General features: G+C 38.1%; 1 protein-coding gene across 1 annotated transcript in view; it reads right to left on the bottom strand.

Annotated features, from left to right (window-relative positions):
• The window catches only part of Dpp10 (dipeptidyl peptidase like 10), a 706,326-nt gene that overhangs the window by 373,506 nt on the left and 316,598 nt on the right, over positions 1-16,222 (bottom strand). Inside the window, exon 4 of the mRNA XM_055601904.1 lies at positions 12,400-12,494. Within this exon, the coding sequence (XP_055457879.1) occupies positions 12,400-12,494 (95 nt within the window). The remainder of the gene's footprint in view (positions 1-12,399; positions 12,495-16,222) is intronic.

Below are 16,222 nucleotides of genomic sequence, written 5' to 3' on the forward strand. Positions count from 1 at the left end.
AGGAAGGAAGGAAGGAAGGAAGGAAGGAAGGAAGGAAGGAAGGAAGGGGAAAGGAAAGGAAAGGAAAGGAAAAAAAGGAAAGGAAAGAAGAGAAGAGAAGAAAAGAGAAGAGAAGAGAAGAGAAGAGAAGAGAAGAGAAGAGAAGAGAAGAGAAGAGAAGAGAAGAGAAGAGAAGAGAAGAGAAGAGAAGAGAAGGGAATTGGAAAGTTCCGTGATGACGTGGATATCAACACTCACCAATGTAATCATCATGTGAAGGAACATATATCATAGCATTGTCAAATGCTTTATGATGTTTGTGCATATAGAGCTGGCTTCCTCCCAGCTTTGTTTGCAGTGGGCAGAAGAGGACAAATGCAGAACTACACAAAATTCTAAGAATAATTGACTCAGCCCTCCAATCTAATCAGAGCATCTAAAGCAACTCTCCTCCTGCTGCTTATTAAAGCACCACCGGGAACATTACAGTCATGGAGGCAGAAAGAGTGCAAGAGCCAGAGAAGAAGAAGAAGGATGCAGTGAAATACTATTTTCTGGATATGACATGGCTGCTACACTCATCTACTCACAGTAGCTATGGTTACCTACAAGATCAGGAGTGTCCTCAGAACCCACTACAAACTGAGAAGCTATTGCCAGCTGCTCATTGTAAAAGGAGAGAATGACTCTTGTTCAAAACGTGTGGCCACTGGTAAGTTTCCCATAACCTAGTAGTGTTACATGCATAGTCAAATGGGCCATGTTAAGTGGTCTTAGTGGGTAATAAAGTACAGAACATGAATCTGGAAGGTCATGTTAGTAGGACATGTAGGAGATGGGGAGAGGATAAGTGGATGTGAACATTTTTTTTTTTACTATACACACAGATGAAATTGCCAATAATAAAGACAAAGAGAAAGAAAATATGGAGAAGAATAAAAATTAAAAGCAAAGCACTAAAATTGTCAGGGCATAACTAAAGAAAGATGGGGTTGGGGAAATATCTGCCTGTGAGTTAATCTACATATATACGCAGACAACGATATAGAGAGTGTAGACAGAATTTCATATACTTCTGGATGATTCATATACGACAAAGGTGTAGAAACTATTCCATGGCAAAGAATAGTCATTTCAGACAATCCTGTGTGTCTCACATGCACAATGAGACTTTATTTTCCTCACATACAAGGGTGAACTCAAGTAAATAAAATAGAAGACTAAAATCATAGTACTTCTAAACAAAAAGTAGAAATTCATCTAAATTAACAATGAAGTAATTAAGAAAAAAATGATAAATATATTTAAATTCATAATTAGTTATTTTTAATATTAAATATTTTAATATTTAAATTCATAATTGGTTATTTTTAGATACAGTCTCATGAAGCACAGGCTTGCCTTAAATATGTAGCTAAGGATGACCTTGTTCCCCTTACTTTGGGAAACTACTTGGTTACTGAGCTACCACGGGCCACATCCGAGCAGTTCTAGGTTATATCCTTAGATGGTCCTTGGTTGAGTGTCAGACTCAGAAAATACCCTATGCCAGGATAAATTTGGTCCTTGTAGAGCTCCTATCGGGTATATAGAGGAGCCTCCTTTTCTGTTCTCCTTCTACTTTATATAAGTATAAAATGTGACTAGCCTGCTTCTTGTTCCTGTTGCCTTGCTTTCCTGGAATCATAAGCCAAAATAAACCTTTGCTTACTGAAGTCACAATAGCAAGGTAACTAAAGCATTTGGGTTTAAGTAACCCTAATTTCATCTAAGAAAGGACTCAGTACTCAGCAGCAGTAAAGCTGAACACTGAATATGCCCAAAGGTAGCTATAAAATAACTGGAGGTTTTCAGTTCAGTAAGGAAAAGACTCACATATTGAGGTTGCTGAGAACTAAGGGAAGAAACAACTTTCTACCCATGAAGCTATGATGTAGGAATGTGGGCTAATGTACTGCCATACCCTACACTGCAGAAGTCATGGGCAGAGCAGAGCAAACCTGTGACATGTGTGAGCAGAAGATGTGAATTAAAGTGAATCCCACTGCCTAAAAGCATGGTCAACTCTGTAGTCCAGACTGGTCCAGCACCCACAAAGTGGCCCAGTCTGAGTGCTGGATGAAGGATAACTGACATGAGTAGCCACACATAGCTGAACATCAATTTAAACTAGATCACTCCTTTTAGATTACACGGGGAAATGGAGACAAACACAGACACAGAGAAAATGAAAGACAAAGGCAGAAAGACTTACAGAATGAGAGACAGAAAGAGAGAAAGAGAGAGAGAGAGAGAGCACACAAATCCCAAAGTTATTTGCAAAGAAATGTGGTAGAGACTGGGACATTTAAATTATGATAAAAATAAAATTCTGGTCAAATTAAAGCAACCGATTTCAATGAGGTCAATAAAACCACACAATTCTTTCTCTATTAAATGGAGGGGGGGTCATATTTTCCTGATTAGATGGTGGTAAAACACATAGTTCAATTACTAGATACCTACAAGTGGATCTCTATCTATCTATCTATCTATCTATCTATCTATCTATCTATCATCTATCTATCTATTGATCATATTGATTATCTATTGTTATGTATTGATGTGTGTGTGTGTGTATATATATATATATATACATACATACATACAAACATAAACACTTAATTCAAACACCTTCCCTAATGTTTTGTTAAGTATTTGTGGCAACCTATTAGTTTTTGTTTAAATAATAAAACAAATAAATTTGTTAAAAATAACACAAGACAATGAATAAACACTCCGTTGACTTCTGGAGAGATGGCTCAGTGCTACGAGTGCTACTTGCTCTTCCAGAGGACACAGGTTCAATTCTCAGTACCCATGTTGTGACTAGCAACTATCTATTACTCTAATTTCAGGGATTCTGCTTCCTTGGTAATGCATGCACACAGTTCAGAGATGTCCATCAAAGCAGATGCTGAGACTTATGGCCAACTTTTGAGGAGATTGCAGGGAATCTAATGAAAGAAGTGGGAGTTAGTAAGACCTGGAGGGGACAGGAGCTCCACAACGAGAGCAACAGATCCAAAAATTTTGGGCACATGCACCTTCCGTGAGACTGATAGTCCAACCAAGTACCATGCATGGAGATAACCCAGAACCACTGCACAGATGTAGCCATGGCAGTTCATTCTCCTAGTAGGTTCCATAGTAATGGGGACAGGGACTGCCTCTGACATGAACTGATTGGCCTGCTCTTTGATCACCTCCCCCTGAGGGGGGAGCAGCCTTACCAGGCCACAGAGGAAGACAATGCAGCCACTCATGATGAGACCTAACAGAGTAGGATCAGAAGGAAGGAAAAGAAATCCTCCCCTATCAGTGGACTTGGGGAGGAGCATTTATGGAGAAGGAGGAGGAAAGGAGGGATTGGGAGGGGAGGAGGGAGGGAACTACAGGGGGGATACAAAGTAAATAACGTGTAATTAATAAAAAATAAAATAAAATAAAAAAATAAACAAAAAAAATTAAGCCTTAAAAAACAATTTCCTTATATTTTAAATATTCAGGAGTGGGGATTGTGATACTTTTACCTCAGTGATTTTGAAAGATAGAATTCGTAAGCCAGGCATATTCAGCATTCATTCATGTACTTGTACATTTAAAAGAAAAAAAAAGCCATTAATAAACAATAAAAATAAAATACTGAAGAACATTTCTTTTGTATTTTATAAATCTTTAGAAATGATTTTGAAAGAGACATTCGGGTATGTTAGAAGTAGAACAAGAAGTCAAAGCCTTTTCCTCTTCCTCTCAAGATGACTCTAGAGGCCTTTTTCTAAGCCTCAGTTTCTTGATAAGCAGCACTGGGAGCTGATAAAGCTTTGCGACAGTGTGATGGACTGCTATTATCAATCTGTGCTTGCCATAAACCAGAGCCTCCTTGAACTCGTGTGTCTCAGAAGTACGTTCACTATTAACTTACTGTGCTTCCTCTGTGCTATCCAAATGCCTGCATTCTATTTGCACTTGTGCTAGGAGACTCCAAACTCCACCCTCCCCCACGTGAAGAGGTTTCTGCATCACAAAAATGAAGAATATAAAAGAGGCCAACAGAGAGGGAAAGGCTCCATCTCCCACTTCAGAATTCTTAATTGTCTCTAGAAAATGTATTTGGTTTGCTTAAATCACCATAAATGAATATAAAATTTGATGTGCAGTAGCATACTGAAATTTAGCTTTTAATTTTATTTTGCTAAAATTGTTTTTTTCTTGCTGAAAGAGGATCTCACTTGGTATCTCCAACTGACCTTGAACTTATTCTAATATTCTTGTATTAGTGTCCTGAGTCCTAGAATACAGGTGCAAGTGATCATCCTCATATATTATTATATTAGTAGGGAGATTATAAATATATACTCTACATATAAGTATTTATAGGGTACAATGTGTTGTTTTGTTACTCATGAACACTGTGCAATGATTAAATCAAGACACTTAACATAATTTTCACCCAACTTATCTGTTAGTCTTGGTGGTAAGACATCTGAAATGTATTCTCCATGATTCTAAAATTCACATTATCATTAACTGTAGCCACCCAACTGTGCAATAGATCTAAGAACTTGCTTTCCTGTCTAAAACTTTCTCTGATGAACACTCCTTAAAAGTTTTAATTAGCTCCACAACTGGGAGTTAGCCATATGTGAAATTATTCAGAAGAGAAATGGAAGTCTGAAGCAGCCGTCAGATGGTCAGAGGTGTATAACTCCACCATGAAACTTCTCCAAATAGATGGACTAGCTGTGGTCACAAAGCAGAACACAGACCTCTCAAGAGGTCAAAGTCAAAAGCAATGGCAGACTGTGACTCATGCTATCCTTGGTCTCTTGCCTGATGCACACCTGTAGCCTCAAATGGACCAAAAGAACACTTACATAAAAGCAAGTGCCGACAGGACTACAGCATGTCTCCAGGAGGACATTGGGAAGAAGTAGTTCTAAACTTTCATTTAACTGTTTAACCACATCATGTCTTACAAAGAAAAATGATCTACATTCTAACATTTTATTTTGATCAGAAGAAGATGTTCAAATGTATTTTATTAGCTGGCTTTATTAGCAACAGTGGACATAATTAAGAATGTTTTTCTTTTTCTATTTATTTCATCTTCTTAAACATTTATTTATACTTTTATTAATTACAGTTTATTCACTTTGTATCCCCACTGTAGCCCCCTCCCTCAAACCCTCCCAATCCCACTCTTCCTCCTTCATCTCCCATGCTCCTCCCCAAGTCCACAGAGGAAAACAATGCAGACAGTCCTAATGAGACTTGATGGGCTAGGGTCAGAGGGAAGGGAAGCAAAATATTTTTAAAGGTATTTATTATTGTTCTGTGTATGAGAGAGGGAGAGAGAGAGCTAACTGAGGTGATTGTACCAGAGTATTTGTGTGGAGATCAGAAGATTGGGTCTTCTAGGTCTGTTCACCCCGTTTCCAGGCTTGCAAGCTAGCCTCCTTACCAGCTGACTCATCTTACCTGCCCTTAATAATAAGTGTTTTGTCTCTGTGAATGATACCTTAGTAGAATTTATATGCTATGTTTTTTTTAATTTTTATTAATTATTTATTACAGTTTATTCACTTTGTATCTCAGCTTTAACCTGTTCCCTCTCCCCCCAATCCCTCCCTCCCTTGGCTCTTTCTATGCCACTCCCCTAGTCCACTGGTAGGGGAGGTCCTCCTCCCCTTCTATCTGACCCTAGCCTATCAGGTCTCATCAGAATTGGCTGAATTGCCTTCCTTTGTGGCCTGGCAAGGCTGCTCACCCTCAGGGGGAGGTGATCAAAGAGCCAGCCACTGAGTTCATGTCAGAGACAGACTCTGTCCCCCTTACTAGGGAGCCCACTTGGAGACTGAGTCTATGGGCTACATCTGAGCAGTGATTGTAGGTTATCTCCATGAATGGTCCTTGGTTGGGATATCAGTCTCTGCAGTGTCCCCAGGGCCCAGTTTGTTTGTTTGTTTGATTGATTGATTTTTGTCTCTGTTGGTCTCCTGTCCCCTTCAGGTCTTTTTATCTCCCCCTTCTTTCATAAGATTTTGTGCACTCTGCCTAAAGTTTGGCTTTGAGTCTCAGCCTCCAATTTTGATCAGTGGCCTTCTGTGGTAGGCTCTTGTCCTGTTCCCTGTCTTCTGCTTCTGATGTCTATTGCATTTGCCCTTCTGAATGAGGATTCAGCATCTTCCCTAGGGTCTTCCTTTTTGGAGAAATAGATACAGAAATTGTGATGTATTTACATAATGGAATACTGCTCAGCTATTAAAGACAAGGAAATTGTGAAATTTGCAGGCAAATGGTGGAAACTAGAAAAGATCATCCTGAGTGAGGTATCTCAGAAGCAAAAACATATGGTATATGCTCACTCATAGGTAGATATTAGAGTTATAATGTAGGCTAAACATACTCTAGGTTATCTGTAATGATACTGTGGGTGTAAGATTTGGAGCTATTTTAGCTTTATTCTCCTCTCAGGGAGACTTCTATGGATAAATCAGGCCAGACTGTAACATAGTGTCCTTGAAACACATGGAGACTACTGGAGTATGTACTCATATTTTTAAATTAAATTTTAAAATTAGTGTGTGGCCAAGTGGACATGTAAAAGGAAGAATAAAATTTCCACTACTGACTTTCCTACTTTTATTATTATCGTTCTGAAAACTGTATCACGATTCATTTTGTGCTCACAGTGGCACAGTAAGGGAAACAATAAAGAAAATCATGACCACTATGAAAGTTGGCAAGCCCAGAGTCTTAATGTAGACTGATGTTGTTTACACAGGCCACAAAGATAGACCCTCATTGCATTTAGCCCATGTTACTATTTTTGTAATGGTCAACAGACAGTGGAAACAAATCTGTCTAGCTACAATTTTGCTTGCATTACATTCTCCAATATACATTGTATTACATATTTCCAGTATAGGAATCTATTTCTGATTCAGATTAATTTTAAAGAGTTTATTTAAACATGTATTTTTAGTTATATTTGTATTGGAATTATCCCTGCATGTGTGTATTTACTCATAAGTACTGGTGTTAGCAGAGGCCAAAGGCCTTGGATGCCCTGAAGGTGGTGACACAGAGGGTTATGAGCCACTGGATATGGGCACTGGGGAAAGGAAAAACCTGGGTCCTCTAGAAGAGCGGCAAGTGCTCCAAACCTTGGAACCTTCCTCCTAGCCCTCTTAACATAGGTGACGAAGGGGTAAAACTTAGATATTCATATCTGTTGATTATTACTTTTCATAGCAGTGCCTCAGTCTTCTCTGTAAAACAATTCTCAATAATAAGGTACATGAATCTATATATATTTCCAACTTTTTAATTTCAGAAAGTAATTTGACAGAATAATGTATGGCTGTTGTTTGTTTGTTCATGGCCACTGTCAATGATCACATTATCAATAATAAAACTATCCCAGTGACACATAGGGATGCTTGTAATGAATGTCACTCTGCACAATTTTTTTTTTTCTGAATTAGTTCTGCCCGGACAAACACCATTTCCAAATGCTTAGGCTGGTTAAGAACTGTTTTGGAGCTGGATCATTTCTTTGCCATCCTCACACTTAAGGAGAAGTAAGCTTTTCAGGACACTTCAGCCTCAGAAATTCACCTACCTCAAATCATAAAGAAGACTGTAGGGTAATCTTTTCATGAAAAGAATTTGTTTCGTGAAAATTATGCTTTTAACAGCTATGCCCAATATTATTCTGACTTAGAGTCTTCAACCCATAATTATAGAACTTAAAATAACCAATAATCATATTTAGGATATGTTTTAAAATGAGGAATGAAAAAATGGTAACAAATTACCTTAATTTAAAAAGGAAATCAGGATCTAAATACCCGGCAGTGGTGTCACACATTCGCTGTTCTTGTGGAGGGCCCAAGCTTTGTTCCTAGAACCCACATCAGGCAGCTTACATCAATCTATTCCTCCATATCCAGCGGAATTAATGCCATTTTCTGATTTCCATGGGCAATGAAGACTTATGGCACACACATAAACACATGAATAAAAGTAAATATATATATATATATATATATATATATATATATATATATATATATATAGGCATGATTTCTAAGCATCTAACTATATTGCCATACACTTGACAATTTTAATCAATAAAGTTTCTCAATTGATTTCCTATTATTTTATTATGAGTTTTTTAGTCATATTTACTATCATGATTAATTATGGCTATAAATAATGTACTTGTCAATGTGCAAAGGGACTATTTCTTAATTCTGATAAATAATTTTTAATACCATGACTTAGGAGAAATGTTAAATCAAAATATTAACCTAATGTGAACTTTAAAAATATAATTGTTTTTAACAATACTATCTTAGAGTTGGAAGGAAATGGAATTTTGAAATCATATCTTGATACTTTTATTTTTTAAAAATTCTTTTAAAATTTTATTTTATAAATTAAAGTTTATTTGTTTTGTATCCCCCTGTAACTCCCTCCTTCCTCCCCTCCCAATCCCACCCTCCTTTCCCCTTTTTCACTCATGGCCCTCCTCAAGTCCACTGATAGGGGAGGTCCTCCTCTCCTTCCTTCTGATCCTAGCCTTTCAGGTCTCATCAGGAGTGGCTGCATTGTCTTCCTCTGTGACCTAGTATGGCTGCTCCCCCCTCAGGAGGAGATGATCAAAAAGCAGGCCAATCAGTTTATGTCAGAAACAGTCCCTGTTCCCATTACTATGGAACCCACTTGGACACTGAGTTGCCATGGGTTACATCTGTGAAGGGGTCCTAGGTTATTTCCATGAATGGTCCTTGGTTGGAGTATCAGTCTGAGAACAGACCCTTGTGCATAGATTTTTTTTGGTTGTGTTACTCTCTTTGTGGAGCTCCTGTCCTCTCCAGGTTTTTCTTCATGTTCCCCTTCTTTCATAAGATTCCCTGCACTCCAACCAAAGTTTTGCTATAAGTCTCAGCATCTGCTCTGAGTCCCCACAGGATAAAGCCTTTCAGAGACCCTCTGTGGTAAGCTCCTGTCCTGTTCCGTTTTCTCCCTCTTCTGATGTCCATCCTCTTTGCCTTTCTGAATGGGGATTGAGCATCTTGGCCAGAGTCCTCCTTATTGATTAGTTTCTTTAGGTGTACAGATTTTAGTATGTTTATTCTATATTATACATCTAATATCCACTTATGAGTGAGTATATACCCTGTGTATCTTTCTACTTCTGGGATACCTCACTTAGGATGATCTTTTCCAGTTCCTACCATTTTTCTGCAAATTTCATGATTGCCTTGTTTTTTATTGCTGAGTAATATTCCATTCTCAAGTGACAACACATGTTGGAGAGGATTTGGAGAAAGCAGAACCCTTCTACCCTGCTGGTGGGAATGAAAACTTGTACAACCACTGTGGAAATCAAACTGACACTTTCTCCAACAATTAGGAATAGTGCTTCCTCAAGATTCAGTTATACCACTCCTAGACATACATATAAAAGATGCTCAAGTATACAACAAGGACATTTGCTCAACCATGTTTGTAGCAGCTTTATTTGTAATAGCCAGAATCTGGAAACAACCCAGATGTCCCTCAATTGAGGAATGAATACAAAACTTGTGATACTTTGATTTTTATCTCAATTTTTGTTTAACTAGCTGCATCTGAACACCATCTTACCTTCTCCTTACCTCTACTCCTCTCTTCTCCATGGCATTCTGGAGATCCATTGGTGACTCATAACTGCTTAACTGAACTGCTTCATATATGAATTTAGGGAGCCTATGCATCATAGACGAATAGTAATCAGAATATTTCCTAAATGTGGCTCTATTAAAAGCTACAGATAAAGGGGAGTACAACTAGTTATCAATGGAATTGTAAAAGTATAGATTCATAAGCCTAAAGAAGTTGTATTAATTAGCATATGGAGCATGTAGCAGTGGGATGAGATGGAAAGCTATGCCCTAAAAATACAAGAATTGAAATTATGGAATGATAAAGTAATTTTTCTTTCTTTGTTTCTTGATTTGTCACGGGCACTGAAAAAGGTAATGAACAAATTCTAATGGAAACAAAAACAATTTGTCATCAAAATAAATATCTTATTCATCTGAACTAGGGAGCATGACTAGCAGGAATCAGTCTGAGACACAAACTATTCCTACACGGGGATCGAAACCTAACCTGAAAGGTTTGACTGGACTAGCACACTTTCCTTACTACAGGGAAAAGGAACAATGAAAATACGTGTGATCTTTGATCCGTAAGAGAATGCTGTAGAAAACGAGCCACACTGACTTCAGTCTGGACTTCATGATCATATGCTTATGATGCACAACCTCCTCTTCCTTCTCACTGTCTTATCATGCTATGGAGGGTTCCTTTTCCACTATCATGCAATCTCTTGGTGGTTCTTGTATCTTCTCTCAGGTCCCTGAGGAACATACAATGCTCCTTCACATAATGAGAAAATGCTAGAGGATGCCCTATGTTGCTTTCTGCAATTTTTCATGATATTTGACTTTATCTCACTAACGGAGGTTCATACCCTTAGAGAGTAGGCAGTCTGTCTAACGTAAAGTACTTAAGTACTATGAAGTATTCTATCTACATCAATTATTCCTAGATAGATATGAATCGATTTATTACCATTAAAACAAAAACATTTTTCTTAATTAATAACTCAATTTTAATTATATTTTTATTATTTCGTGGACATGTTTTTGAGTATACATTCATGTATGGGGGCCAGATATGGGGAGATCAGAAGACAACTTGCAGGAGTTAGTTCTCTCCTGTGAGCATGTGTTTTCCAGAGATATGCATAAGTCAGGTCATCATGCTCTAGGCAGGTTGCCAAGCCACCTTATTGTTCCTAATGACACAATTATTTATACACACACACACACACACACACACACACACACCTTAATAATGATTGGTTGCTTAGTGGCTTTCTCTCCATCGTTGCTCAGCTTTTATTTTTTATTCCTAAAAATATTTATTTTATGTGTATAGGTGTTTTGTCTGCATGCATTTATGTCCATAAACCAAGTGCACACCTAGTACATATTGAGGGGAGAAGGCATCTGATCCCCTTGAACTGGAGTTACAGACAATTGAGATCCATCGTATGGATGATGGGAATAAAACCCAGTTTCTCTAGAAAAACACCTAGCGCTCCTAACCACTGAAATTCTTTTCCTAGTACCACCCACAAAGGGCTGGGCCCTTCCATATCAGCCATCAATCAATAAAATGCCTCACAGACCAGCCCACAGGCCAGTCTTATAGTGATAATCCTTCTCTTGAGGGTCCCTCTTCCCCAGTGGCTCTACAATGTGAACCAGCACAGAAATCAACAATTATAAACATATTCATAGAAAGCAATAAGATTCAACTACAAATAAATGCCTTGCAGAGAAGAAAAGCCCAGGAATAACAGAGTTCATTGCTGGATTCTTACAAAGCTTTCAGAGCTAACTCCGAAAAGAGTATTGAGATGAGGTGAGCTCTGGGTTCAGTGAAGGGAACCCATCTTGAGAGGTAGAAAAAAATGAGGAAGAGGACATCTGATGTTAACCTCTAACACACACACACACACACACACACACACACACACACACACACACACAGCACAGACACAGAGAGAGAGAAAGCTTTTCACATTTGCTTAAAAATAAAAGTAGTAATTAACTTAATGAATGAGGTGGAAGACTGCTACAATATAACTTCAAAGTTTAGAAGAAAGTAATTGAAAAGACACTAAATACGGACAAGGCTACTGTGATTACAGGATTAAAACTGTAAAAATGGATGTGTTACATCCATTACAGATTTGGTATAGTCAGCATATAAATCCCAAAAGATTCTTCAGAAGACTAGAAGAAAAAGCAAACCTAAAGTTTGTGTAAACACAAAAGAGGAACAAATGCATAGCAATCTTAAACAGCAAGAGCTATGCTAGAAGCATTGGGTACCCACTCTCAAATCATCATACAGAGCAACATCCAAACCAGTGTGGCACTGACAAAAAAAAAAAAAAAAAAAAAAAAAAGAAAGAAAATGGAATGGAGGACCCAGTAATAAACTCTGGAACCACTGACAGTTCTCCATGGCTAAGGTACCAAGAACAAACATTGCACAGGAAAAGATGGCTCTACAGTAAATGTGCTGGGAAACTCAGCATAGTGTGAAACAAACTGCAACTACCTATCAGTAGATAAAATGCAACAGGAGAGAAGAGCAAATTATCGCAAATTAATGATACCCCACTCTCAGTTTTCTACCTGAAATGCTGTACAGGTACTGGAACTGAGTTACAGATATGGAAGTACTGAAAGAGACAGTGCTGATGGGCAATGGGATGAAGCATATAGTCAATCATTCATTACTTACAAAAGTTGTATTTTCCAATAACAATGTGGTAGCATTTGTTTCTGTATTCAGTTTAATGACGTTTCCGGTGTCAGTTTTATATACCACGTCTGTATCTGCAACAACAAAGACATTTACAGTTGGCAAACGCATCAAGATTATTTCACATCTGTAAGGGAGAAAATGTGCATTGGAAACACACATCATTGTCAGCTTTCAATAACCCAGCAGATTTCTACATTTGGCTCACATTAATCCTCTGGAAATATCAGGGAGCCTGCCCAAAACAAGCTTCATTGTGCAATGAATGTAGGGTTAGTGAGAAGGCTCCTCATTTTCATGGCTTAACAAAGGAAAATTAATTAAAATATAGGCAGTGTGCCACCTAATTTGAAAGGAAGGAGACAGAAAGAACACCCTCAGCCTCCAACTTAAGCCATTCTTCTTTTTATCTACAACGCAATGTTTAACTTATAAGAGCTGCCGATTAACTGTCACATCCCAATGCTAAGTCATCCCATACAGAACTGCCTTCTTGTTGGCTTGGGCTCCTTTCCAGCCCTCTGTCTTCATGTGATTCCCAGTCAACTGCAACCTCTTTGGGTCAGAGAACATTTTCTCTGGTGTTTTACTAGTTTTGTACAAGCACAGATCAAAATCACTACGGCTGCTACCATACTTTTCAATCTATCTTAACAACTTTAGAGGATGGTCTTTATTTGAAATAATTACTTTGTTTCAAAAAAGCTACAAGTTTATATATTTGTTAATTGATTTTTGTCAACTTGATATGGAGCTAACAATAGTTGGGAAGAGGTGATTTCTATTTTGGAAGAGCCTCCCTCAGATTGGCCTGTGGGCAGTCCAGGAATGGCACCACCTACAATTGTCTGGCCCCCAGGAAACATCAATCATCAATTAAGAAAATGCCCCACAGGTTTCCTTAGTTTCTGCAATTCTATGCCAATAACTGACTTCTGATAGCATTCACTTTCCCTGTCAACAGTGTAGGTATGTAGAGCAAATGACATATTTACATTAAGACTAAGCATCCGGGTGTTTTCTATTTCTTTCTTCTCTTCTCATTCCCCCCTTGCCCAAACTGTAAAAAGCAGGACAGGCTACACTTATCTCTCATTTGGTCTTATTCACTGATCTGATCTCTGATTTTTCTGTTCTCAATGACCATCAACTTGATTAAATAAACTTACTCTCATCCCACTCAATGTTTTTCCCCTTGATAGATCTACTCTGGACGCCTTGATTTTCATGAGCAAATCATCATGGACTAGTAGGAAGAACTAAATTGCATGTCCTCAAAAATCATGCCTATACACACTTTTATTGCAGTGTTATCAAGCCGATACCTTTGCAAACACTCCTCTTTCATCACAGAGAAAATATACGGAGATGAACACAGCTCTAAATCCTTGGACTCCTCTCTGACAGCAAACACAGCAGTGCGGTGAATATGCAACCATGCTGAGGGCCTAAAGATAAAGCAGCTCTGATGGCGTGCTTTTACTATGAACAGTCCTAGGCCAATGGATGAAAGAAGGAGAGAATGCAATTCATGCCATATGGTCTCTCATAGACAGAGAACACCATAGGTAAGGTATGAAGGATTTTTTTTTTTTTTTTACTAAGGATAGAAGTGGGAATATGAGTCATTATTTCTCTTAGAACCAAGGTAGAAGGAAATGAATCTTGAGAAGATAAGGACTACATTTAACACTGATTATTTTAAACTCAATTTTGCTGGATAATTGGACTTGAGATTTGTGAATAATGTTAGCTCTTCATGCCATACCCACAAATTTTTCCTCCTGGTCTTTATATTTCATTAGAGGAAAGGCTTTCATTTTTTAATCAATGTGTAATTCTTTACCTCAATATGGAACAAAGATCTCATGAAATAATACAAAACCATTTAATATCTGTATTTAATGTCTGTATTCATTGTTTTGCTGATTTGCTGTTTGACTTATAATCACCAGCGGATCCAGCCGTTCCTTTTACAACTTCTCTTGGCTAGATTAATAAGTAACATCGTGGCAAAGCATTTCTAAACCACCTTATTCCTTGTTTGATATTACACAGTGAACTATGAGTGGCTCATGTCTTAGCATGGGAAGATTAGGCTAGGTGTGCTTCAAGCACCTTAAAACACAGCTTTACATACTCCTCTACAGTATCTTGATTAAATAATGTTTCCTTCTTTTCAGCTTCCTGAATTCTAAGAGTCAATTAACCTAAACACATATTCAACTCAATCAGTTCTCTAAAAGGAAAATATTTGTTAGGCTAGCTTGATGTCTACCTCTACCACCCCACCCCACCACCCGTCCCACTTCCTAAGAGCTTGCATTTTCAGTCTCCAACACCCATAAATAAATGACTGTCACATAGGCCCGTTCCTTTTTGTTTGCTTCTTTGTTTTTTGTTCACCTAAAATTTGAGTTACAGAAAGAAATATGCAGCAGGAGCTGGAGAGATAACGCAGCTATGAAAAGTACTTTCTTCTCTTTCAGAGGACCCAGGTTCAATCACCACAACCGCATGGCACTCCCAGCTACCTGTAACTCTAGTCGTAAAGGATCTACTTTCCATGGTCACTGCATATACAGTGCACAGACATATACACAGATAAAGCATCCATAAAAATAAAATGTCTTAAAAACAAATACATACCAGTATATCCTCGTTTATGATTGTTCAGGTAAATGCAACCCTGTAATTTGTATCTTCCACCTCAAGCTGGGAGCAAGCATTTCACAAAATTTTGTTCTGAATGTGGTACAAACATTATGATCCCAGACAAGCAGGCCTAGGAAATGACTCAGTTGTAAAACTGCATGAAATGTGCCTTAACAATCAGATTTTCACACTGAAACAACTGCCCTGGCTATGTAAACTCTAGTCCCTAAAAAGACTCGCATCAACCAGGGAGGGCTTACATTGCTTGTCACATTTACAGGGTCTAAAAGTCACTGAGGGATTTTCTTAGGTGAGGTTAATCAGAATTGTGAGGACCCATCATTCCGTGTGTTTAAGATTACATAAAAAGTTAAAAGTTAACTGCACACAGGAATTCCTATTTCCCTTCTCTCTGACCAGGTGTCCGGAAGAGCTTCCGTTCCTACCACTACACCTTCTCTGCCATGATGGATATGAAATGCAAGTTGAAATAAACTTTTCCTCTTGTAAATTGCTCTTTTCAGGCTCTGTGATTCAGCAATGAGGATAGTAATGCAGAAAGCTGGCTTGAGAAATGGGACTATGGCTGTGATAAATTGATGCTATCATCTACAGGCCTTTGGAGTAGGTTTCCAGGAGGAAGGCATAAGAGATTTGAACTTTCAACTAGAAAAGCCCTAGACTACTTTAAGCCGATCTTCTCAGGCCATCTGGTAGTAATCTGAAAGACCAGACTGCAAGAGAAATACAGCGGAGGCTTGGCTTATGGGATTTCCAAGGGGAACAAGGAATTTATGAAGAAGTAGGCTAAAAGCCTTTCTTGCACATATAGACAAAGAATCTGAATTAAAATCTGCCCATGCTCTGAGAACTTGTCTGAAGCTAAATTTCGAAGAAGTGGACTAATTATTTGGCAGAGGAAGTATGAAAATATCATCTCATTCAGCCTGTGGCATGGCTACTATTAACTGTTTTTATTAATATCTATAGTGGGATAGAAGAAAGAGAAATTTTAAAAAAGTAACGTTTCCTAGGAATGAAGTCTGAGCAAATCCAAAGTTGCAGACAATAGGAATAGTTTCCTGAGAGTAAGCATTCATCAGTTAAAAATTCTAACTTAGAAGAAAGCTATTTGAAAGGAGAGTGT

Source organism: Psammomys obesus, unplaced genomic scaffold (genome assembly GCF_907164565.1).
Source record: "Psammomys obesus unplaced genomic scaffold, mPsaObe1.curated_primary_1811, whole genome shotgun sequence".
Classification (NCBI taxonomy): Eukaryota; Metazoa; Chordata; class Mammalia; order Rodentia; family Muridae; genus Psammomys; species Psammomys obesus.